At 41.0% G+C, this 26862-nt stretch overlaps 1 protein-coding gene across 1 annotated transcript; it reads left to right on the forward strand.

The window, feature by feature from the left end:
* Positions 1-26567, forward strand: LOC137063486 (asparagine--tRNA ligase, cytoplasmic-like). The gene is made up of 15 exons (XM_067434632.1): positions 1-221; positions 4563-4645; positions 4737-4802; positions 5464-5556; positions 5650-5739; positions 13630-13708; positions 15426-15496; positions 16567-16653; positions 17174-17395; positions 17998-18197; positions 20352-20487; positions 22486-22599; positions 22702-22833; positions 25735-25866; positions 26215-26567. The coding sequence occupies exons 1-15, from the start codon at positions 188-190 to the stop codon at positions 26344-26346; spliced, it is 1671 nt and encodes a 556-aa protein (XP_067290733.1). The 5' UTR covers positions 1-187; the 3' UTR covers positions 26347-26567.
* Positions 26568-26862: the final 295 nt, after the last annotated feature.

The following is a 26862-nucleotide window of genomic DNA, read 5'->3' on the forward strand; positions in this document are numbered from 1 at the left end:
CGCTTTTGCGCATGCTTCCCCAGAAACTTATGTGCGAGCGTAGCGGCAGGCAGAGAGAGACTGACTGAATACGGGTCCGAATCTGGTCCGAATAACCTCGCGTGGAAAACAACTGTCGAACCGACAACTGGAAAACAACTGTCGAACCGAGCCGGACAAAACTCATCTGAGATCTACAGAGCAAAATATGGCGGACGAGGGTGTCGGTCTGATGTCGATAAGTGAGTTTGATGATAATGAATGAAGTTGCGTTGAAGTTGTGTTGCGTCCGATTCTGAACTTACGTTAGCTATATACATACTGACTGTACATAGTCCAATACACGCTATAATAGGCCTATATAGGCTTACAATAACGTATTATAAGGATGTGCCCGTTATATATTATAAGGAAGCCGAATACCATGTTCGGAAAAGAGCCACTAAAGGAAATACGAGATGAAAGTGAAAAGATATATCACGCATTATAGTTGGGTAATAATACTCCTTTTTATTGGATGGCATCAGGGAGCCGTTATTAATATGCGGAGTATTGAAATCGTTTTTGAAACATGTGCATTCTAGAGGATGGATACCCGACCCGAGCCCGACGGGTTCCGACGGTACCCGACGGGTCGGGCCGGGTTCGGACAGATATTTAGAAATGACGTTCGGGTTCGGGTCGGGCTCGGTCACGTCAGCGCGAAAAGGCATTGAACCTTTTAAATTTAAAACTGCTTATTATGCAAGTAGCCAATGGGCCTGTTTAACTTGATGCAATGGTTTGTTTTTGTGATTAAAATACATGCATTATATAACCCTAACATCCGTCTTCCTGCATGCGGAAATTTGTTTATGTCGCCGTGACAACAACTCGCAACACGTGCGTGCATATTGCCCGCGGCATCCTTGTCATTCCAGTGAGCGCAACTTCAGCGCTGCTGGCAGCAGGACAGCCTTGAAGCCATCCGCAGTTGATGCAATCCTTTTTCTACATAAAACCTCGATTAGCCTAAACTTTGATGGATAGATTATGTAAATAGATCCCATGTTGTAGTTTAGGAACCACAGTTTGAGAAAATTGGTAAGATGACTTTCATTTCAATAAGCATTTAAATTGTGTTACGTTAATGTTTTGTTCTGTCAGCTTGGGCCATTTTTAGCAGACCTTTGTTCATTTAATTTCAGTTGGCTATTTGATTGGGCTCTGTGTAACGTTTGATGCCCCGTGTGCGCGCTGATGCGCTCGTCTGTAAACATTTCAGAATGCCTTCCTTACAGTTGCTTAATAAAAGCGGGATTTCCACACAAACAAACGTGCGTGTCATTAGTATATGAGGGGAAAAAATAGATTTTAACTGTCGGGCTCGGGTCGGGCTCGGACATAAATATTTGAATGCCTGTCGGGCTCGGGTCGGGTTCGGTTACTGCTCTGTCGGACGCGGGTCGGGCTCGGACAGAAAAATGCAGCCCGATCCGCACTCTAGTGCATTCGCTTTTTACTTTCCCTTTCGGTATTCTCGACACGTTCACAGTCACACCATAGAAGTTCAGCTCAAATCCCGCCCTGGAGCCGATTCTAAACTGTTTTTATTGACCATGTCAATCACAATGACGATTGCCTACACCCAACCCTGATCCCTAAACCGACCCGTTATTGTAACCTCAGCCAAAGACATTGTTTACAGGGCGGGATTTCCGCTAAACTGCCCAGCAAACAATTTTGCATCTAAAAGACGTCTATTAGCAGTCGAAACACAGCCCAGACGGCTAAAACCAGGCTAAAGAAAAAGAACATTAACAACATAGACAACTTAAGATAATACAAAACGATCAAAACATAAAAATGACCAAATAAAATGTAAAAAATACAATTAAATATAAAATTAGGATAAGGAATATGGAATATTAACAATGTAATATAAAATAAAATACAATATATATATATATATATATATATATATATATATATATATATATATATATATATATATATATATATATATATATATATATAAAGATATAAGATATATATAAGAATAACCAAATAAAAAGTTAACCTTTTTGTTGGTTTAACAACAAAACTCAAACTCTGTTGCTGCTGGGAAGTCGGTCATCACGGCCAAATAAGAAACAAAACATTGCACAAGAAAAGCATTGTTGACATCATAATTGTTTATTTTATTTAATGTAATTGTGATGAAAGCATTCTCTTTTGCTTGGATGCGCACTAGAGCTGAGCAATAAAAGATTAAGATACATGTGTGTAACATGTTTAAAGAGATAGTCATCATTTACTCACCCTCAAGTTGTTCCAAACCTGTATGGGTTTCTTTCTTCAGTTGAACACAAACAAAAATATATATTTTGAAGAATGCTGGTAACCAGATATTCGATGGTAGCCACTGATTTTCATTGTAGTAAAATAAATACAATGGAATTCAATGGGGCCCATAAAGCTTTTGATTACTCAGATTCTTCAAAATATCTTCTTTTGTGTTCAACAGATGAAAAGAAACAACTTGGGGGCTAGTAAATGACAGAATTTTTATTTTAAATTAGAACAATGAGGTAGACAATTGAGAAAGCCTCAATGGCCAAAGTAAATTTCTGATTTTCTGCTGCATCATGAACCATTCTCTCAGGTCATCTGGGACAGGTCTGCTTTCGGTTCCCATAGTCTGGAGCTAGAAATATGACAAAATGATCTGAATTTGAATTGTATAAATCTGAATTATTGACAAGTGTAATCTAACAAAATTGAATATTATGTTGCATTTTACATAGTTCTGAATTTGAATTTTTAAATATTGAATATAGAACATTTCAAATTGAACACATCTAAAATGTTTTTATGTCAAAATTGTATATTTCAAACAGCAGATATTTTGTTCTGAGTTAATAGACTGCAAATATTCAGTTTTTGAAAATACAGATTCAAAATTTTAGATGTAGAAGAAATTCAGATCATCAAATTCCATGTTCTAAAATTCAAACTGCAGAAATTCAGATCTTACAGAAAGTAGGCCAGAGGTCAACATCAGGGAAGAGTAAAGGATGTCAGAAAAGTTGAACGGAGCACCATCTGATCATTTCATTTCCTATTTGTAATGGAAAAAAGAGAAGATCAAACGGCCCTTTATACTTTTTTTGTTTATTTTAGATTAATCCACGGATAATGAGATTTTAAATATGCATGTTTCTATGGCAACCTGAAGCTCAGGTTGCTATAGAAACATTACACGTGCTTGAGATTGCACTCGCTCGGTAGCTGGAGCAACCTGAAATATGAGCTTTTTTAAGCAATTTGAGCTTTATCGATATTTGTGACAGTTCATCTGAGGTCTTGTTGCTGATATGAAATATATTCTTGAGTACATTATTACCGTGTGCATGCATTAAATCAACCCGCTTTCTAAACGGCTGAGAGCGCGAGCGAAAGAGAGCTAGTTTTTTTTTTATATTTCTATACCTTATTTCCAGGCTCACACTTTTCTTATCGTAATTTAGCAATTTGCAAGTTACACAAAACACACAAGCTCTAGTGACTCTCACGGCCAGGTGTTCTCTGAGTCCGATCGACGTATTACATAGGCTACAACGTTAAACAGACCCGGGACCCGAAGTAATAGATTGTCTCGTGTGTCCCGTGAAGACTTCTAGTCCCAAGATTCTGCGCTCAAACTTGGTGTCATGAAACTACACCTTTGTTTTTAATAAGCGACCTCTAGCGGACTGAAAAGTTACATAGTGCACCTTTAAATGTCTGAAATAACATCTGTGGTTAACACAAGCTTCAGATACGTTTTATTCTATGACATAATACACCAGTATTAACCTACCCTTGATTTTTTTTTAAGCTGTTACATGTTTTAAAAAAAACTGTTGCAAACAAGTGGGTTAATATGGGACTAAAGAGTCTGTCGAAGCTATTAAATGTCATCATGTGTAATAAGCCCAGTCTGCTTTTACAGCCTATTTATGGTTATTATATTGCACTCTTAACTTTCAGGGTCGAAATGTTTTTAGATAAAGAATAAAAGAGTTGTCGGAAGCTTAGTGAGGATGACGTTGAAATTGTGTTACCGTGGTGTAGTTTTATAGCCTACCTTTAGCTTTTTGCTTCTGGCGACTGCTTTTTTTTTTTTAAGTATCATGATTTCATATCATAATTAAAATTGAGGGGTCTGACATATGGTGGTTTATGAGGACACAAATGTGTTGACATGGGTATTACAACAAAAATCATTTTTTTTAATTTAAAAAATGCTTTGTGTGACGTGTAGGTTTAGAGGTAGAGTTATTTTCGGAGGATAGAATGTATGGTATAGTGTGAAACCGTTAATATGAAATATATTATTTTTCTTCTTAAAAAGGCTATAATAGCGGTTTAGGCCTAATGATTTTTGATACTGAAACTGAATCAATGGCAAAGTATCTTGTGAATATCGTGTACATCCCTACCTAGTGCCCTCAGTAACACAATAAAGCTATCGATGTTGAAAACCTTTTACAGCAGTAAAGTGCCTTGAATCTGCTTGTAAACTGCTGAAATGTTGAATCTGCTGTTGTTTCGTCCTGCAGAAGAACTGTACGTGTCTGATAAACAGGGCAGTGATGTGGATGGAGATGGATCCGAGCAGAAACCCTTCAAAACTCCACTCAAGGTGCTGTGAGTTTTCTCTGCATTGCTATATGATGTCATTTTCTGTGTTTTGTTTCATACTTTTCTCTTTCATATTTCCTAAATGTTTTCAGGCACTGTTGTTCGTAGGAAAAGAACCTTTTCCAGTGATCTATGTGGATTCACAGAAGGAAGGAGAGGTGTGTAAACCTGCAATTAACACTAAAACGTAACAATAATAATTATATAAATCTCATAAAAATAATTGTATAAACATGAATTAATATAAATTTAAAGGTCGACTGGATAATATTTAGGAGGATCTATTGTGCAGAAATGCAAAAGCAGTGCTCTAGCACAAAATTGAATTTAAATATTTTCCCTAAATCTAACATTATTAGTTAACAGCCCATAAGCCAATTTTGTTTGCTTAGGGACAAGTAATAGATTAATAAGAGCAAAGATTGCTCATTTCATACATCCATAATTAATTATATCTCATATTTAATCATTATAAAAGTCAGTGGACAATTCTTGCAAAAAGTGAAAGGTCTAAATACTTTCTGAATGCTATTGGTAGTATTTTAAAATAAGAAATAAGGAAAGGTTGTATTAGCTATGAAGTATCTGTTTTGATAAGACATGTTAAGATAAAAGAAACTAAAATGAATATTTAAGTCTAACATTGTCACACGTGCATTATTGTTTTCATGTTCATGCATTTTTGTTGTCATGCTGCATTCAAAATTAGTGTGTATTTGAGTAATATTGAAATAACTTGGCAAAGTTTTGTAGGAATAGCAATTAACCTGTAACTTATTGCCTTAATAGTTTGACATTATGGTGTGTTTGTGTTGTCAGCGTTGGGAAGTCATTTCTAAGACTCAAATGAAGAGCATAAAGAAGCTCTTTATTCGAGAGCAAATGAAGAGTGAGAACAAAGACAACAAGGAGGTACCTGGAACATTCTGTGATTTATAGACCAATAATTCATGTTGTATGCATAATGTTTTTTTGACCTGTGCCTGTTTGATGTCGTGATGACAGTCTGAAGATGCCGAACGCAGAGAGAAGAATCTGGAAGAAGCTAAAAAGATCATTATTGAGAATGACCCCAGCCTTCCTGAACCCAAAACCGTGAGTTACAGCCTGAGGGGGTTTTAGGGGCAGTGATTTGGTATATTTAATAATCATCTGCAAGTTTGCATCTCTATAAACTATAAATAAGCGAGCAGCGATGACGGCCCCAAGCCGGTGGCATCGCCACCCTGGTGCCATCAGCTCAACTGTGCACAGCAGGCAATAGGCATTTAATATGGGAATAAATAAAAGGACTTTGTCAAAGTCATTTGAATTCACCTTATTAACTGCAGCAACTGGTGCTGCTATGACCAGGAACCACAACACTAACATATATAAGATTAATTACATTTTATTAATTAATTTTCATGTCAGATGATGTCAAATGTCAATTTCAAATGAGTGCAGAATACCGTCCAAATGCTGAAGTTGTATTATCCTTACACTTCTCTTTATGTGTTTTTGACCTACCGTAGCTTCTGTTTGTTCACCAATCTAATGCAGCAAACAGCATGCTTGTTTTATTTCAATGTGTGGCATTACATTTAAAAAATTTAAAAAAATAAATAAATAAAGCCAAATCACAGAAACCGCAACAATGATTTTAATATCAGTGTCAGGTAAGATTAAAATGCATGCTTGCAAGTTAATTATAAACAGCCATGTAATGAAGTTCGATATAGTAAGGAAGGAAGAGGACACAGGGGTCGGCTGGACTGTTGATGCGTTCTCTTTATTTTCTCTTTAGCAATGTCAATAACACACTTCTTCGTGTGTTTTCAGTCAAACTCATAAGCAACAATAACTTCCGGTTCGCGGCACTTCCGGCTTCCGGGTCAACTCAGTCTCTGTGTCTTCGCACCAACAGTCCGACTCTCTCTCTCCCTCGTCTGCGGTTCCACCGGTGTTTTATACCCTCTCTGTGCCCGTTACTGGAACAAGAGACAGGTGTTATTAATCTGCTTCCAACCCACTCACTTACCGCTCGTCCCGCGGCTCTCTCTCCCGCTGCAGACCTCGCTGAAACACGCCCCCCTTGCCACATACCCCCACCGCCCGACTCAGGCCGGGGAGCCGTCCGGCCTGCAGCCCCCCCCCCCCCCCCATTTTCTGGAGAGGAAGTCGGCCATAGCCATCTGAGCACCCGGCCTGTGGACCACCTGGAATTTAAAAGGCTGAAGAGCTAGATACCAACGGGTGATCCGCGCGTTGGTATCCTTCATGCGGTGGAGCCATTGGAGAGGAGCGTGGTCCGAACAGAGGGTGAACTCCCGCCCCAGAAGGTAATAGCGGAGGGTGAGAACAGCCCACCTGATGGCAAGGCACTCCTTTTCGATGGTGCTGTACTTAGCCTCTCTCTTTGAGAGCTTGCGGCTAATGTACAGCACCGGCCGCTCTCCCCCCTCCACCTCCTGGGCCAGGACTGCGCCCAGCCCCCTGTCCGACGCGTCAGTCTGCAACAGAAAAGGGAGAGAAAAGTCAGGGGAGTGTAAAAGCGGCCCGCCACATAGAGCAGCCTTAACTCGGGTGAAGGCCTGCTGGCACGGCTCCGTCCATTGGACCGTATCTGGTAGCCCCTTTCTAGTAAGGTCAGTCAAAGGGCTGGTGAGGTCCGAATAATTTGGTATGAACCGTCTATAGTATCCCGCCAGCCCCAAGAACTGTCTTACCTCCTTTTTGGTCTTGGGTCTCGGACAGGTTGCAATTGCGGCGGTCTTATCAATTTGGGGACGCACCTGTCCATGACCCAAGTGGAAGCCCAGATACCTTACTTCCACCCGCCCAATCGCACACTTCTTCGGGTTGGCCGTGAGCCCCGCTCCCCTCAGTGACCTCAGGACCGCCCGGACATGCTGCATATGCCGCTGCCAATCGTGACTGTAAATCACGATATCATCCAGACAGGCAGCAGCATATGCGGCATGGGGAAGCAAAATCCTGTCCATGAGGCGCTGAAAGGTAGCGGGCGCCCCGAACAACCCGAAAGGAAGCGTAACAAATTGGTGCAATCCAAACGGCGTGGTGAAAGCTGTCTTTTCTTTGGACAATGGAGACAAGGGGATCTGCCAATAGCCCTTCGTTAAGTCCAATGTCGAATAAAATCGAGCCGTGCCCAGCCGATCAAGCAACTCGTCAACCCGCGGCATTGGATACGCGTCGAATTTCGACACTGCATTCACCTTGCGGTAGTCCACACAGAACCTGACCGAGCCGTCGGTCTTAGGGACTAAAACTATCGGGCTCGCCCAGTCACTGTTGGACTCCTCTATTACTCCCATATCGAGCATTGCCCCTAATTCTTCCTGAACTACTTTTTTCTTATGTTCAGGCAAGCGATACGGCCGGCTGCGAACTACCACGCCCGGCTCGGTCTCGATATGGTGCTGAATTAAGTTGGTACGTCCCGGTAGGGGCGAGAACACGTCGGCGAACTCCGCCTGTAGTTTTGATAAATCAGTGGGTTGAGACGGTGAGAGGTGATCTCCCCCAGGGGCCAGCGCGACTGATTGTGCTTTGATGCTCGCCTCTGGCCCGAGATCATCCTCTCCCCCGATCACCGTCGCCAGCAACACTGATTCCACCTCATTCTATTTCTTAAGGAGATTGAGGTGGTATATTTGACGTGCCCCGTTCCTATCGGATCGTATCACTTCATAATCGAGGTCTCCCACCTGTCGTGCGACCTCAAACGGCCCCTGCCACTTTGACATTAATTTAGAGCTCGATGTAGGGAGTAATACGAGCACTTTCTCTCCCGGTGTGAATTTGCGTAGTTTCGTACCCCTGTTATATGACCGGCTCTGGCGGTCCTGGGCTTGCAACAAATTCTCCCTAGATAGCCGCCCCAAGGTGTGGAGTTTTGTTCGCAAGTCCAGCACGTATTGAATTTCGTTTTTGGCCAAAGAAGGTCCCTCCTCCCAAGTTTCTCGTAGGACATCCAGCACCCCCCGGGGCTGCCGTCCGTAGAGAAGCTCGAAGGGGGAAAACCCCGTGGAGGCTTGTGGAACCTCCCGCACGGCAAATAAGAGGGGTTCTAACCACCGATCCCAATTTTTGGCGTCTTCTTGTACGAACTTACGGATCATGGATTTAAGAGTGCGATTAAACCGCTCGACCAAGCCGTCCGTTTGTGGGTGATAGACGCTTGTTCGAATGGATTTAATGCCCAATAACCCGTAGAGTTCGCTCAACGTGCGTGACATAAACGCCGTGCCTTGGTCAGTGAGGATTTCTTTCGGAATCCCCACTCGGGAGATCAAACGAAACAGTGCGTCCGCAACACTCTTCGCGGAGATGTTGCGGAGAGCCACTGCCTCCGGATATCGTGTTGCGTAGTCCACGATGACTAACGCAAAACGATGTCCGCGTGCGGATCGCTCTAATGGCCCGATGAGGTCCATCGCAATTCTCTCGAAGGGCACCTGCATTAATGGAAGGGGGCGCAATGGCGCTTTTGGGGCGGCCAGTGGATTCACCAACTGACATTCAGGGCAAGACGCGCACCACCTGCGCACATTGTCATGAATGCCTGGCCAAAAAAATCGGGTCATTAAGCGATTCAGTGTGGCGGCCTGTCCCAGGTGGCCCGCCATCGGGTTCGAGTGAGCCGCCCGGAAAAGCATTTCCCGGCGGCTCTTTGGTACTAATAACTGGGTTGTGTCCACTTTTGTCTGAGTGTCTTGGGTCACTCGATACAACCGATCCTTAATTATGGCAAAATAAGGATACGTGACGGGCAATGCGGGTTGGAGAGACTGACCGTCGATAGCGCGGACCTGCTGAAATGCATGTTTTAGGGTCTCATCTTGAGACTGCTCCAGAGGGAAGTCATCGCGGTCCGAGAGAATCAGCCTCTCGACCCCGCTCGGTTCCTCTGGAGCTGTTCCCAAGGGTCCCGTATCAGTCTCGCCGACCTGCACTCGCGCCGCCCCGTTCCTAGCCTTGTTCTCCCAAGCGGCATCCGCGCATAACGACCCCAATAACGCCGGAAAGGCGGGCCAATTCGTCCCCAGAATTAGCGGATGCCGGAGGTGGGGACTAACCGCCACCTCAATGCTATGTTTTTCTCCCCTGAACTGTATCGTGACTGGGACCAGCGGATACTCCACCACATCCCCGTGCACACACCGCACCTTAACCACGCGGCCAGTATCCAATGCCCCAGGCTGCATCAGGTTTGATGGATCGAGGTTTGGTTACATCCTGAATCCACCAGGGCCTGATATGTACCCCCCTTGATACTCACAGGAATTTGGTACTCTCCTGCTTGATCGGGGGTGGTCCGCTGGAAGTCCGGGACCCGGATCATTGTCCCGACGTCCATCATCGGACATCGGTCCACAAAATGGTCCGGGTCGCCGCACCGCCAGCAGGCCAGCCCAGGCCTACCCGCCGCCCCTGTGGCGGGGAGTGGGTTGGAAAATGAGCGCGGAGGGGGGGTGGAACCGGATCCGTTATCCCCGCCCGACCCCAGCAGCCCCGCCCCCCTGGGCGGGGCCCTCGAACTCCCGTACTGCCCTGGGCCCATTCCACCCCGGCCTCTGGGGGGAATGCGAGGGGGCCCTGGAGGGCGGGACCTAGGGAGAGGGACAGGGCGAGAGGGAGAGACAGAGGGGGGAGAGAGAGAGGGAGAGGTTAACAGGGGCTCGCCGACCCCCGGGCACGCCACTAGGTGGTCCTCCGCCAGATTGATGGCCGTCGTCAGCAACGTGGGCCGGTGGCACTGGACCCACTCGGCGGTCTTCTTGGGTAGCCGAGCGATAAACTGCTCCAGTACCACCAGATCGACGATGTGGTCCACGTCGCTTCCACCGGCCAATAGCCATTTGCGGCACGCGTCCCGGAGCTGTAGGGCCATCGCGAAGGGTCGGCCGGCCTTGCCCCACTCCAGCGAGCGGAATCTCTGGCGATGTTGTTCGGGGGTCCGACCGACCCGCTGGATGATGGCCCTCTTGAGGTCTTCATACTCCAGGAGGTTCGCCACCGGCAGTTGTTGGGCGGCCGCCTGGGCTTCTCCAGTAAGCAGTGGTATGAGGCGCACCGGCCACTGTGCCCGGGGCCACCCGCAGGCCTCCGCGGCCTTCTGGAACAGGTCTATAAAGGCCTCGGGATCATCTTGTGGCCCCATCTTATGCAGGGGCACGTGGACCGGTGCGCTGGCCAGCCCGGCAGCTTCGGTGCGAACTTCCCGGTCGATCCAGCTCCGGAACCTCTCGCGGTCCTCTTGCTGGCCGCGGACAATGGCCTCGAAGCGGCGCTCCTGGTCTGCCCGCAGGTCCAGCATAGACTGATGTTGTTCCTGATGGAGGGCCGCGAGAGAGGTGATGATGTCCGCAAACGGCGAGGCGGAGGGCGTTGTCATGGCGGCGGCGCTGTCCTACTTCCTTCCCGGGTTTCGGTACCAGTGTAATGAAGTTCGATATAGTAAGGAAGGAAGAGGACACAGGGGTCGGCTGGACTGTTGATGCGTTCTCTTTATTTTCTCTTTAGCAATGTCAATAACACACTTCGTGTGTTTTCAGTCAAACTCATAAGCAACAATAACTTCCGGTTCGCGGCACTTCCGGCTTCCGGGTCAACTCAGTCTCTGTGTCTTCGCACCAACAGTCCGACTCGCTCTCTCCCTCGTCTGCGGTTCCACCGGTGTTTTATACCCTCTCCGCGCCCATTACTGGAACAAGAGACAGGTGTTATTAATCTGCTTCCAACCCACTCACTTACCGCTCGTCCCGCGGCTCTCTCTCCCGCTGCAGACCTCGCTGAAACACGCCCCCCTTGCCACAAGCCACTTTTATAAAATTATGTGAAATTTACTTTATTAATCCATTTGAATTCTATCAATAAATAATTCGTTTTAAGAGGGTACCGCTCTTCGCGTGTTTTCGAAGCTTTGATTATGTTTACAGTGTGCAATATAACACGAGTTCATGTTTCGCGTATAAAAAAACTGTATTTTTCACACAATTTACTTCTCTGTACAGCGCTGTTTTCTCTGTCCTAAAAACGGCCTGATGATTTCCTTGTTCTATGAAGTCCCTCCTTCAGAAACATGTAATGAGTTCTGATTGGGCCAGCGCTTGTTTTGTGTTGTGATTGGACAGCAGCTTAACGCACTTTGCCCGGAAAGGTCCCGCCTCTTACCATAACGGGGAGATGCTCTTCTCCACGTGGGAGAGCAACAAGACCACACCCCCTTTTTTGTGTGTACTTGTGGGCGAAGGGTTAGTCAACAAACGGTTCTAGTGACGTCATTCATGCCAGGAAGTGCAGGGGTGTAGTCCAAACCGGCCGTTCGCTGTAGGCTTTGAAAGGGAACTTCTGTCAAATAAAATATCTCACTTGGCATTGAACTTTGAGCTTTATAATTTTACAGGTATTATTTATGCTCTAACAGCAACATTTCACACTAACTAAAGTTTGAAAGATGGAATCACGAAAAACGGGACCTTTGAATTATGACAATCAAGAGACAAGGTGACACACACACAGACACACAGACACACAAAGATAGAGTGATCCTGAGAGAGGGAGAGTAAGGGGGGAGGGGAATGACAGACATAAAATCTAAACAGTGGGAGAACATTGTTTTTTATTTCACTGTCTGAAAACACTGTTTTGCAATAACAACAATAGTTGTATCTTCAAAACAGTGTTCTCAAGGACATATCCAACCTGATTACTAAATAAGGTTATACTCCCACCTTCTGGTTATTCTATATACCAGTAGCTCATTGGTTCTCATTTTTGTCCTTAAAGAAAAGGCATTAATCTTCTTATTTTTAATTTACACACACTACGTTTTTTGAAAAAGACACTCAAATGTGTTTTTTCTATTGTTAGTAATATTTTTTTATATTTATATATTTTTTTATTAATAATTATTTGTATTAACACAATTATTAAACTAATTATATAAAACAATATTGTCAATGCCCTACAAATGAACTGGTTTTATACATTTATTTTTTATTCAAACCCAGAATAATATATGTTTTATCCTTTTAATGCAAGCCAAAGCACAGCAATGAGAGGTTATCTTTTTAGACAGAAGAGTGGCTCCCCCACACACACACACACACACACACACACACACACACACACACACACACACACACACACACACACACACACACACACACACACACACACACACACACACACACACACACACACACACACACACGGTGGAAATCAGCCCATCCCTGATTTCTGGGCTCTGATTTCTGAAGAAAAAAAAAAAAAAAAAAAAAAGTAAAAAAAAAAAGGTTATTGTAACCCAAGTCACATCTATCCAATCACATGCTTATTTTTTTAATGTTTCTTATGGAACAATAAGTCTTTTTTTTGTTCGCACTTAAGTAAATTTAAAATAATGGAAAAAAAAATAGTCTGGCCAATCAGGGCCCCCTGCACACGTGTGGCCCCTAGGCTTCAGCCTAAGCAAGCCTCTGCATTAATCTGCGCCTTCTTCTGCCATTTCTTCTCATTCAAAAATCAGTGCTGCATCTGCGTCAGACGGATGCTGACTGGACAGGATTTAGCACAAGTTTTCAAAATCGTGATAATCAAACGTGGTTTAAATGATAATATAATTTTACACAATTACTAACCGTCAGTACATTTTTCCATGGTTTATCGTGAAACTGGTAATCGTTTCATACCTATTTGTTGCTTTTGTCAGATGTAAATGCATGCAAAAGTATTATTCAATCCAGTTGAGAAAGGAGTTTGATTCAAAGGTTTTTCACTGCTAATATTTTTATTTTAAATGCACTATTTATGCGTTTCACCACCCTTTTAATCAGATCAAAATGTCTTTACAGATTTAAATCTAATTGTTCCATCAATTGTAGGTTGTTCGAGGTTGTGTGTGATATGTGTGGAGTCGATATGTAAGTGAAAGTCTGCTTTATCAAGATTTTCTGTTTTGTTTTCTGTCACGCTCAGGTGAAGATTAATAAACTGGAGCAGCTCAGAGAACAGAGGGTAAAGGTGTTCGGTTGGGTCCATCGGTTACGCAGACAAGGTAAGCAGAGTTAGTGTGTTTGTTCATTCAGAATCTTCTGATTGGAGAACTTCACATATTTATAAAGCTCAGCTTTAAAGGGTTACTTCAGTGATGAGCATATGGCTTTGTAGCAGTAGAAACCCTGGAGTATATTCGAATGATCGTGCTCATGGGCGTCACTAGGCCCTTTTTAGGGGGAGACGTACACCACTACTATGCATCAGCCCCCCTAAAAAATATGTGATTAACCTTTAAAATATATGAAACTGGCGGGAGGCTTCGTTCGGCTTCGTCCCGTTTTTTTAGTCTGTCTCTTCAATCCGCAGCGGCTCTGAGCAGAGCGCAGCGCACGTCAGAAGCAGAGGTGTGTGTAAATCTGAGCGTCATTGGTCTGTCACCGCTCGTCAATGTCAAAATATTTGATAAAACCAATCAAATCAGAGTAGGCGGGCTTTATGATCACACAGAAACTGCTGAGGCTGAGCGCAAATTTTAGCAGCGCAACTCGACGTCAAGTAGAATAAATGTAAGCAGCTAAACTCAACATTCATGTTTGACTGCTGCTGCTTTAAGTCAGAAATGTTAAAAGAAAATAATATTTAGACAAATAATAAACTTTAGTCTAATTTCGCCATTTTTAACTGAAAATATGCCAATATATGTGATTCATAATGTAGGCCTAATTAATGAACAAGAAATATTAACAAAGCCATTTTCATCAGATTAGGCATAAGATTAATAATGAATGTGTATACAGTATATTGTAAATTAATATAATTCTATTTGTAACATTCAGTAGGCCTAAATAAAAAAAACTTTTTTCATTCTGTATTTGGCATAAGATTAGTAATGAATGTTCATATTGTGAATTTATTAAACTTAAAACTTTAATAAACAGTAAATGAACGTGTCTAAGAAACGTATTCATAAAAGTCATAAATATCAGTATGCTAATATGTAAACCATATGTTTACTTTATTCACTGACGAAAACGGAAAAAATCTATATCAGTCAAAGCTCAGGGTTATGAGGAAAAGAGACAGGGCAAGATAAAAACAGAGAAAAAGAAAGATGTGGAGATAAGAAAGAAAAATAATCTAATGCCCAGTAACATTGTTTTCAAGCTATTATTATCTAATTTTTTGGCCTTCAGAACATCTTAAAATGCACATAGAAATCATAGAAATCAAAATTTTGTCGGGGGAGCATTCCCCCAAACCCCCCTAACATTTGGGATCTCTGTGATTATAAACCTGCCTACATTATTGGGTATGATAAATGCATGTACAGTATAGCCATGCAGTAAGGTGTTAATATTTGCTTAATAAGTAATAAATAAACAGCCAATATCCTATGAGTATGCATGTTTGTAAGCTATTAGTTAATAGTGCAATTTGGACCCTAAACTAAAGTGTTACCATTGGGCTGAGATTTATGAAGATGAACGCGGTGGGAAAGTGATCCAGTAATCCAGTAGCGGCGGCTTTGGGAGTGGCCTCACAGGGCAGCGAAGCAATGCATTCTGGGAATTGTTGGCTTTCATCCCCATAAGACAAAAATACATGTTCTGTCTTTTCTCAGTCTAGAAGGCACCAAATTCAAAAATAATTTCACATTTCTACTACATTAATGATCCAGTTTAAATACAGATTCATCTTCTCAGCGCTGAAGTACCCCTTTAACAAAAATACACAGGATACATCCATTTTAAATGTATTTGCCAATGTTTTTTCAGGAAAGAACCTTCTGTTTATTGTGCTACGTGACGGAACAGGTTTCCTGCAGTGTGTTCTCACGGACAAACTGGTACTGTGTTTGTCGATATTTTATTATATATGATTAAGACAATAAAGCAAAAATTATATAAAAATTACATAAAATACAATTATTATTATTATTAGATAGTGTACATTATCGGTCAAAAGTTTGTGTATGTAAAGATTTTTTTTTTTTAAAGTCTCTTCTGCACACCAAGGCTGCATTGATTGATTGAAAATATAGGAAAATTGTGAAATATTATTATAATTAAAATAGCTGTTTTCCTTGTGAATTACATTGTATCGTGTAATTTATTCCTGTGAAGCTGAATTTTTTAGTATCATTACTCCAGTCTTTAGTGTCACATGATTCTTCAGAAATCATTCTAATATCCTGATTTGCTGCACTAGAAACATACATTGTTGATTAGTAAGCTCAAAAGAATGTTTATTTGTAATAAAATCTTTTGTAACAGTATATGTCTTTACTGTCACTTTAGATCAATTTAATGCATCCTTGATGAATGAATTTTCTTTAATAAATAAGAACATCTTTTGAACAGTAATGTATTATTTAGAATTGTAACGATTTTTGATGCATGTTTTAAATCAGGCAGCAACAAGAAAAATCATGTAAGCAACATCTTAATTTATGCTAGCAACATGCTAATGTGGTAAAGCACGTGTTAGCAAAATGCTAAAACAAGTTAGCAATTTTTTTTAAATCATGTTGTAACATATTGGTTACATGGTAAATCATGTTAGCAACACGCTGGAACATGCTAGCAGTGTGTTAATTCATGTTAAAAACAAGCAATTTGTTAAATCATGCTAAAACATGTTAGCAGTTAGCTAAAACATTAACAATGTAAAAATATGCTAGAAACTTGCTAAAACATTTTGCAATTTGTTACAACATATCATTTTATTAAATGAGGCTTTGTCAAGGAAATCTCAACTTTGTTCACAAACTTTACTCATCTAGTTGGGATTTGTTTTTGCTCTGAAATGGGTTGTTTAAAATCTGGTTATCTAAGACTACTGTGTTTGATAATATTAAATGTATGAAGTGAAACTTCAGATAGTCTCTGAAATGATGGATGTGTGTGTTGTATGCAGTGTCAGTGTTATAATGGACTGGTGTTGTCTACGGAGAGTACCGTCGCTCTGTACGGAACTGTGAAACCTGTTCCTGAAGGCAAACAGGTGAGAAATGACCCTGATTAATTCATTAACAGCAGTGTCGGGGAAGCTACTCTGAAACTGTATCTTTACAAGCTACTCGAATGTAGATATATTAAGGCCGTATGTCCACCAAAGCATTTTTATCCAGCTGAAACCGCTAGGCACTCTGCTGAAATGCGTTGCTGTGGGTGCTTGAGAGCGTTTTGACAGTGCAGGTTTTTTTTTTAGTTGAGGCTTTGGTGTTATTATACAGAATATCTGCGGAAGTGTAAATAGTCTCTAATTTCACAGATTGTTTCTGTATTGTATCTACATAAAAATGCTGATACAATGTAAAGTATTTGCTCTGGCTCTGGTTTTAAATTATTTTGTTCTGTTATTATGCTCATTGTTTTCATCTGTTGACGTTGTGAAAGCAGAATGTGGCGGTTGGTCTGTGCTGTATTTGTCCCGCCCCTCTTCCACTCTGATTGGACAGCTGGGTGAAACGTTACAGTGATTTATTTATTTAATTAATTTATTTATTTTACTTTTTTGCAAGGCTCCGGGTGGCCATGAGCTGCACTGTGATTTCTGGGAGCTGATCGGTCTGGCTCCAGCGGGAGGTGCTGATAACCTGCTCAACGAGGAGTCTGATGTGGACGTGCAGCTGAACAACAGGCACATGATGATCCGCGGGGAAAACATCTCCAAGATCCTGAAAGTCCGATCCACTGTCACACAGTGTTTTCGGGATCATTTCTTCAGCCGTGGTTACTGCGAGGTAATTTCCAAAGCCATGCACACATTAAGGACAGGCTCCTTGATATTTCACCCTAAAATAAAAATGAACCCGGATTTGACTTCCTTCTTTCAGAAGAACACAATCAGAGTTATATTAAATAATATCCTTGCTCTTCCCAGCTTCATAATGGCTCTGAATGGTGCCCGAGTTTTTGAAGCCAAGCGATGGGTTTCCGTTAGAAAAATACCTTGATTAAAAATGTATAAACTATAATCACTGGTTTGTAATCACGCATTTACAAGTGAGTCAAGTTTCTGTAGAAATGTGACCTCTGACGGACAGTATGTTACCACAGACTTTGCTCAATCCTGCTCTCACTGCATTTGTTTTTTGCAAGTCTTAAAAAGTCTTAAGATTGATGTTTTGAAACCCTCCCGATGACCTTTAGCCCTGACATTTCCAACTTAATTTGTTATAAATCTTGAGTACTCTGGAGCAGAGGTGGACAGTAGGTGAAAGTATTTTTACTGTCCACCTCTGAAATGGGGGTGAGTAAAATATCAGGAAATTTTCTTTTTGAGGTGAACTACTCCATTAAGAGATGTTATTAAATGTGGACGTTTGTTTGTTGTGGTCCTCAGATAGCTCCGCCCACTCTGGTGCAGACGCAGGTGGAGGGCGGCTCCACCCTCTTCAGCCTCGACTACTTCGGTGAGAACGCGTACCTGACGCAGTCCTCTCAGCTCTACCTGGAGACCTGCATCCCTGCGCTGGGTGACACCTTCTGCATCGCCCAGTCGTACCGCGCCGAGCAGTCGCGCACCCGCAGACACTTGTCCGAGTGAGTCTGGAGCCATTTACTAAAACAGACAGAAGTGGGCCAGTGTAATGGTGTTTGGTATAATTATGAATTTTTGTTTTAGAAAAAAAAACTCTTCTGCTCACCAAGGCTGCATTTATTTGATTAAAAATACAGTAAAAATTGCAAAATGTTATTACAATGTAAAATAGCTGTTTTCGGTGTTAATATATGTTAAAATATAATTAGAGATGAGAAACCGCCATATAATTAGAGATCGAAATCAGTCGGTTTTCATATGATCGGCCCAGACTGGTGTCCGGCCAGTCAGTCTCACATGATCACATCCTTCAGATTTTGAGCCTTTCCATTATGTAGCCAGCAGCACAGGCAATAACGTATGGAGCTATGCACATGACATGCACAAAAAAAATTCCCTCATTTTGCTATATTGTGTCCAAAATATTTCCTTGTTTGTATGATGAATAGTGTTACAATCCATTTACTGTAGTAAACATGGACGTTCAAATGCATGTGTGATGTGCAAGAAAAACATGATAGTGAGTAAACAGAAAAACAATTAAATTTTTTGGATGAACTAACTTGATTAGGGAAATATACAGACTTTCTGTTGTTTGCAATAAACCAATCAAACAATAGTAATTGAAAAAGCTCAACACAGTGAATGCTTCAAGTGGTTTCCCTAAAACTATAAGATTCCTGAGGAATCTTAGCCTTTTCCTCATGAGCAATGGCCTCCAGTTCAAGTTTATTCTTGGGTTTAGGTGCTGTAACCACCTTCTTCAAATACCAACAGCGATTTTTTTTTCTATCAGGTGCAAGTTGGCTGTAATGCCCACTGTAGAATCTTCCAGGACTTCTTCAACCAAGCTTTGGTGAAATTTGAAGTATGCTTGGGATCATTGTCGTGTTGGAAGGTCCAATGACGCCCAAGCTTCAGCTTCCTCACAGACGACATGATGTTTTCTCCTAGGATTTCCTGATACTTCAATGAATCCACATTGCCATCTACACTCTGCAGGTTTCCAGTGTCAGAGGATGCAAAGCAGCCTCAGAACATCACCGAGCCACCAGCATGCTTAGCTGTAGGCAGAGTGATATTTTCAGCATATGCTTCATTCTTCTTCCTCCAGAGGTGTCGTTGTTCCATAGGGCTGAAAAGTTCCTCCAAGAACAGAATCCCAAAAGTTCTGTGGAATATTTATATGATTTTAAGCAAATTGAAGCTACATTTTCTTTGTGCTTTTGGGTCAGTAGTGGTGTACGTCTTGGAGTTCTGACATGGAAACCGCTTGCGTTTAGTACGCGCCTTATTGTACAAACTGAAACCTCAGTGCTTATTACCAAGTCCTGCTGCAGGTCTTTTGCAGTAACTTGAGGGTTTTCTGAACCTGCTTTCTCCGAAATATGGTTGCAGCCGTTGGTAGCTTCCTTTTTCTGCCCCATCCAGGTAGTGTAGCCACTGTTTCTTTATGTTTGAACTTGTGATCTATGCTTCCAACAGTGTCTCTAGGAACATTCAGTGCATTCACTAGCTTTTTTTAATCTTGTTTGTGAAGGGCAATGATCTTATCTCTTAACTTTTTGGACAATTATTTTAGCTTAGCCATATTTTTAACATGCAGTCAAATGTAACTCTCAACAAACCCCTTGCCAGTTCAGGTATCTCATGCATGACAGTTCAAGCACACCTGGTGCAACTAATGAAACCATGTTTTGCAGATTTGTGCTGTTGTGGGGATTCAATTCAGAGGATTGTTTCATTTTGAGACTGCAGAAGTCAATAAAAGTTGAATTTTCAGTTGAATTTGAGGAAACCATTTGCTGTCTTGAGCTATTTCAATTATTTTTGTTTGATTTGTTCTTTGCAAAGTCTGATTTGCAGTGTGGGTTTGAATAATTTTGATTGCAATGTTGACAACAAAGAAAAGCACTTTATTTTGAGAGCTGTTTAAATGAGAGAAAATCCTGTGACAGCGCAGTTTGTGGGAAATTTTGCTATTATAGTTCTTAGAAAGAAAATTAGAGTCAGAAATCAAATTCAGTTTTGGAATCATTCAGAACTCATTCTAATAAGTCTATTTGCTTCTCAAGAAATATTATTATGAGATGGAACATATTATGCCTATGGAGAGTCCTCGTAAACCATAAAAACCAACATGTGTGTGTTCTCAGGTACACCCACATTGAGGCTGAGTGTCCCTTCATGACTTATGAAGACCTTCTGAACCGGTTGGAGGATCTGGTGTGTGATGTGGTCGACAGGGTTCTAAAGTCTCCTGCTGCGCAACTGCTCTACGACATCAACCCTGTACGACCCCAACCTCACTCAGTGCCATTATACAGTCTTGTTCAAAATAATAGCAGTACAATGTGACTAACCAGAATAATCAAGGTTTATAGTATATTTTTTATTGCTACGTGGCAAACAAGTTACCAGTAGGTTCAGTAGATTGTCAGAAAACAAACAAGACCCAGCATTCATGATATGCACGCTCTTAAGGCTGTGCAATTGGGCAATTAGTTGAAAGGGGTGTGTTCAAAAAAATAGCAGTGTCTACCTTTGACTGTACAAACTCAAAACTATTTTGTACAAACTTTTTTTTGGGATTTAGCAATCCTGTGAATCACTAAACTAATATTTAGTTGTATGACCACAGTTTTTTAAAACTGCTTGACATCTGTGTGGCATGGAGTCAACCAACTTGTGGCACCTCTCAGCTGTTATTCCACTCCATGATTCTTTAACAACATTCCACAATTCATTCACATTTCTTGGTTTTGCTTCAGAAACAGCATTTTTGATATCACCCCACAAGTTCTCAATTGGATTAAGGTCTGGAGATTGGGCTGGCCACTCCATAACATTAATTTTGTTGGTTTGGAACCAAGACTTTGCCCGTTTACTAGTGTGTTTTGGGTCATTGTCTTGTTGAAACAACCGTTTCAAGGGCATGTCCTCTTCAGCATAGGGCAACATGACCTCTTCAAGTATTTTAACATATGCAAACTGGTCCATGATCCCTGGTATGCGATAAATAGGCCCAACACCATAGTAGGAGAAACATGCCCATATCATGATGCTTGCACCTCCATGCTTCACTGTCTTCACTGTGTACTGTGGCTTGAATTCAGAATTTGGGGGTCGTCTCACAAACTGCCTGTGGCCCTTGGACCCAAAAAGAACAATTTTACTCTCATCAGTCCACAAAATGTTCCTCCATTTCTCTTTAGGCCAGTTGATGTGTTCTTTGGCAAATTGTAACCTCTTCTGCACATGCCTTTTTTTTAACAGAGGGACTTTGCGGGGGATTCTTGAAAATAGATTAGCTTCACACAGACGTCTTCTAACTGTCACAGTACTTACAGGTAACTCCAGACTGTCTTTGATCATCCTGGAGGTGATCATTGGCTGAGCCTTTGCCATTCTGGTTATTCTTCTATCCATTTTGTATGGTTGTCTTCCGTTTTCTTCCACGTCTCTCTGGTTTTGCTCTCCATTTTAAGGCATTGGAGATCATTTTAGCTGAACAGCCTATCATTTTTTGCACCTCTTTATAGGTTTTCCCCTCTCTAATCAACTTTTTAATCAAAGTACGCTGTTCTTCTGAACAATGTCTTGAACGACCCATTTTCCTCAGCTTTCAAATGCATGTTCAACAAGTGTTGGCTTCATCCTTAAATAGGGGCCACCTGATTCACACCTGTTTCTTCACAAAATTGATGACCTCAGTGATTGAATGCCACACTGCTTTTTTTTTGAACACACCCCTTTCAACTAATTCAACTAATTTCCCAATTGCACAGCCTTAAGAGCGTGCATATCATGAATGCTGGGTCTCATTTGTTTTCTGAGAATCTACTGAACCTACTGGTAACTTGTTTGCCACGTAGCAATAAAAAAATATACGAAAAACCTTGATTATTCTGGTTAGTCACATTGTACTGCTATTATTTTGAACAAGACTGTATGTGTCTGAGTATCAGTAAAATAAACTTAGAAACATCAATTTATGTCATTCAGGCTTATAAAACTCATGAAATTGATGCTTTTAAAAAAAGGCGATGTGAATATTGTTTGAAATAGTTCAGTCATGACAACTCTCGGAATAGTTTTGAACACAATTTTATTGCATGTGTAATGTTGCTGTAGATGTAATTAGGCTTGATTTTTGCATACTAGCCTAGATAGGAAGAAAGGCTTGATTGGCTGTAGTAACAGCCGCGAGGCATCATGACTGAGCTGGGTATTTATTCGTAAAACATTGATCTTAAAATGAGACTATTTTTGATTTTTTTGCTCTTGCAGGACTTCAAGCCTCCCAAACGTCCATTCAAGAGAATGAACTACACCGAGGCCATTGTGTGGCTGAGAGAGCACAACATCAAGAAGGATGATGGGACATTTTATGAATTTGGAGAGGTTTGTAAAGAGACTCATACATTGTTGCTTAACTATGAAGAAAAGAAGGCTGAAACACTTGAATTATAATGATATTTGACTATTTGTGTGTAATTTCAACAGGATATCCCAGAAGCCCCTGAGCGCCTGATGACCGACACCATTAATGAGACCATCCTGCTGTGTCGATTCCCGGCTGAGATCAAATCCTTCTACATGCAGCGCTGCGCTGAGGACCGTCGCCTCACTGAATCGGTCAGGACCAGACTTGTTAACCTGTGTTTTAACCAGCGCAAAACAAAAATATCCAGTAACAAATGAAATGTCTACACATTTCAAAAGCCATTTCCATTCAATGAGATTTCACGGTGGGTAGAGTAGCAGCCAGGCACAAAATGAGGCGAAGGTTATACTGATCAGACACGGACTGAAACAAACACATTTTGCAAGCAATGTATTTTAGCTGATTTAACGATCAGTTATTGGCAGTTATCAAGCCTGTCGAAGGCTTAAACACTCGAAAATCATCATGTGAAAACCATTTTGAAATTGTACACTGTGTTACCATGAAAATTGTATTTTAAAAGCTCTTCTAAATTTTTATCTTAACTTTATTTGTTGTTAGACGTACGGCTTTGTCTGGCTATCACCAGACTAGTGTTGTCACGATACCAAAATTATGACTTCGATACGATTCCAGACTAAAATACCTTGATACCGATACTAAATCGATACCACGGTAAAAAACAAACAAAAAACAGATAATATGAATAATATGACAACAGAACTTATTATTATTAATAATTTTTTTTAACTGAAAAATTCACTTGGCTAGCATGTTCCTGCCCTGGTTTTTGACCATTCCTTCCTCTTATTGCTATAATAACTACATGCCGATGTGAACATACAGAGATCACATTATCAATTATGTTATCATTCACTAACCTTTCACTTCTCAACCGCTTGGGATGACCAAAATCTTATTTTATGATTAGAGTAATTTAATATTTTTGAAAAATGTAATCTTATAATTATAATATAGAATTTTAATTGTATCTTTTTTTTTTTTAAATAAGCAAAAAATGCAAATTACAAACAATATAAGAAAAACAGTTCTTTATTTTTCAGCTACATTAGGTCTATTTAACAGTAGCAAGTCAAGAAAGAAATTAAATAATCAAATATAAATCTGCTTACTTAGTCTACACTCTATAATTTAACTATACACTGATTCTTAATAAATATATTTTAGTTATTTAGCCAAACATGTGGTGGTTTTCTATTTTTCATTGTTTGCTTAACATTAATCACAGAATATCAGGTCTGGCTTAAGACCGGCACGGCTCTCATTACCTCAGCTGTAGGCTACACATTCACTAAAGATATATCTGACTGTGTTTACCTGAATACTCGCCAGACATTTTTACATATGCATTTTTAGCATTTTTACATATGTTTGACCATTCAAAACCCAAATAATAAGCCGCGAAAGAACTGAATGGCGATCACATTTTTGTTGCCTGAAAGGCGTGTGCGCGCGCTTCAGGTCAAAGTCCGGTAGCGTGAGCACGTCCCGTGCCACGCTTTTTCTTCTCATGCCACATATTTCTGTTGCTTGCTTTGTCATGCGTTGGCATATATATTTGACTCTTCTGCTTCTAATGTTTTTTGAACGGCTGAAGCAGAGCTCTGCACACACGTCCTGACACCTGCTGTCACATCCACGCACATTAAGAAATACAGCTCATAGGCTCTGTCCTCCTTAAAGTACCGGTACTAATAAAAATCCATATCGTACCGTTTGTAATAGCAGGGTATCACAATACTTTTCTAGTACCGGTATATTGTGCAAAACTACACCAGACCAAGCGCAATCTTTTAAGATTGAACATTGGTCTGCGGAGTCTGCTCTGCATTTTCTACTGCACAAGAGGCGTGATCAACGAGCATAGTTCAAATGACTCTGTAAGCAATTGGATAGTCCTTCAACCAATCAGACCACGAGAGATGTGAACAATGGGTATAGTTCAAAGAAAGTTGTTGCGCTCTGCAGTAGGAAAGATGCTTTGTCCTTTCAGGTGCGTAGAGCCAGAAAAGGGTAGACTTAAGCAAAACAGAAGAAATGGCTGACCGCACACTGAATCCAAAAGAGACTAAAAGTCTAGGAAACTAACATTTTTATTTTTATCAATTGCATGGTGCAATAAAGTGCAAAGTGCAGGTGAGTTAAAAATAGAGGAGCATGAGCAATGGGTATAGTTCAAATATATGCAATTGGATAGTCCCTCACCCAATCAGACCAACGATCCATTGTTTCTCTATCCGTCATCGTGTTAAACACAATAGTGCGCCAGGTGGATATTATTTTAATAATCGATTAGTTTGCTAATTATTTTTGCGATTAACAGATAAAAAGCCAATTTTTTTAAACTTCCAAGTCCTGCCCAATCCTGTCCTTCAAACACACGTGTCAGCTAAATGCTGTGAAAACATACTTAGTGAATATATCTACCCTTACAAAAATTAACCATTTGTTTTACGACAAATAAAAACAGAAACTAAAAAATAAAACAGGGTTATTGTAGTTATTCCATGGTAACACCATGGTTTTGCTTCAAATCCTTAGTTAAACTATGTTATCGGTGTGGTTATACACGCATCTGTCAAAGCGCATGACAGGGTATGTTAAAGGCTAATGCATTAGCTTGAAGCTTAAAATAAAATTCTCGTTTTGGGCGCATGAACAGCGTCTGCGTTTCCCCACCCTCGACCACAGTTGTTGTAGCTCAGACTGGAAGGGTTTGCTTTGTGTTATTCATGTTAAGAAGATGCTGTTTTCTAGGGATTTCCTGATGAGGTTTTTTGTGGATCCGATTCGATCTGAGTCTTTGAATAATGAGTTTCTGACGATAACAAGTCCCGGTCCGATATGCATTTTCCTTTATTTCCTTTTATTCCTTGGTTTAGTGCACAATTAAACAACATTAAAGTTAATAAAACAATCCAAGGGCACAAATGTAAAATGGGAATCTATCAGTAATATAACATTTACTTCAGCAATTTATGTAGTATTTGTAGTAATTAAAGGAGTCTTTAGGAGAGCAGTATTCAGCAGAACTGCGTTGTACATGGCTGGTGTGTTTGTGTTTATGTCAGGTGGATGTGCTGATGCCCAATGTCGGGGAGATTGTGGGAGGCTCCATGCGTATCTGGGACGCTGAGGAACTCCTGGAAGGGTATAAGAGAGAGGGAATCGACCCAACACCCTACTACTGGTACACTGATCAGGTAACAGCCTTCTGCCAGCAGATCATATAGTGGTTCACAACCAGAGGCCTCAGCAAACTTTGGTTAATTAGGAAGAATATGAAATCATTTTAATTGAGATTTGCATGCACTAGTATAAAACAAAATAGTAATAAACAGAAATATTTGCCTGTATCTAATATATTGTAATATATGAGTGACATATGTTTTGTGAGATTTATTTATTGAAATGGTTAGAACACAATAATGCAATTGAACTTGAAAAAAGACACTAAAATCATCTTGAATATTCAATGTATCAGCCAGCCCTTTGTGATACCATATTGATTGAAATACCCGCCTCTGAGTGTGTAACACTGTGTTTTGCAGAGAAAGTTTGGCACGTGTCCTCACGGTGGATATGGTCTGGGACTGGAGCGGTTCCTCACCTGGCTGCTGAATCGGCACCACATCCGTGATGTCTGCCTGTATCCGCGTTTCATTCAGCGCTGCCGGCCTTAAGCGCATACACACACACACTGCAAGAGACCAACTTCGAAATTCCATTGCTTCCACATACTTATTGCCAGAGAAATAATATATTAAATATCTAATCAGAAGATGGTTTAAAAGATGATAAGATGTTATAATGTAATGTTGCATTATATTACTGTCTGCAATACTCATATATGGCACAATAAATTAGTGAAATGATGCATGTAGTGAGGGCATCAGAGAGATCATCTGCACTCCTGTTTACTTAAATACACTTAACTTTTCTTTTTTTAATTGATAATAAATACAGAATGACCGCGTAATATAAGCCTCAGAGGAACAAAGTAACATACCTTTTTAAACGATTAACGGTTTTCACAACTTTCTTATTAGAAAAATCAGATATCTCATGCTTATTGGCCCGGTTTCACAAACAGGGCTTGGACTAAGCCAGAATTAAGCCTTAGTTCAATTAGGGCATTTAAGTAGCTTTTCTAAATGTGCTTTAAAAAAAAAAAAACATTACTGGTGTGCATCTTGAGA

The sequence above is a fragment of the Pseudorasbora parva genome, chromosome 24 (genome assembly GCF_024679245.1).
Source record: "Pseudorasbora parva isolate DD20220531a chromosome 24, ASM2467924v1, whole genome shotgun sequence".
Classification (NCBI taxonomy): Eukaryota; Metazoa; Chordata; class Actinopteri; order Cypriniformes; family Gobionidae; genus Pseudorasbora; species Pseudorasbora parva.

Bases quoted from the DNA above. Each gene is read 5' to 3' on its own strand.
- LOC137063486 (XM_067434632.1), top strand. From the start codon at position 188: ATGGCGGACGAGGGTGTCGGTCTGATGTCGATAA. The intron at 4,803-5,463 runs GTGTGTAAACCT...TTGTGTTGTCAG, and splicing joins ATTCACAGAAGGAAGGAGAG to CGTTGGGAAGTCATTTCTAA. The intron at 17,396-17,997 runs GTAATTTCCAAA...TGTGGTCCTCAG, and splicing joins TCAGCCGTGGTTACTGCGAG to ATAGCTCCGCCCACTCTGGT.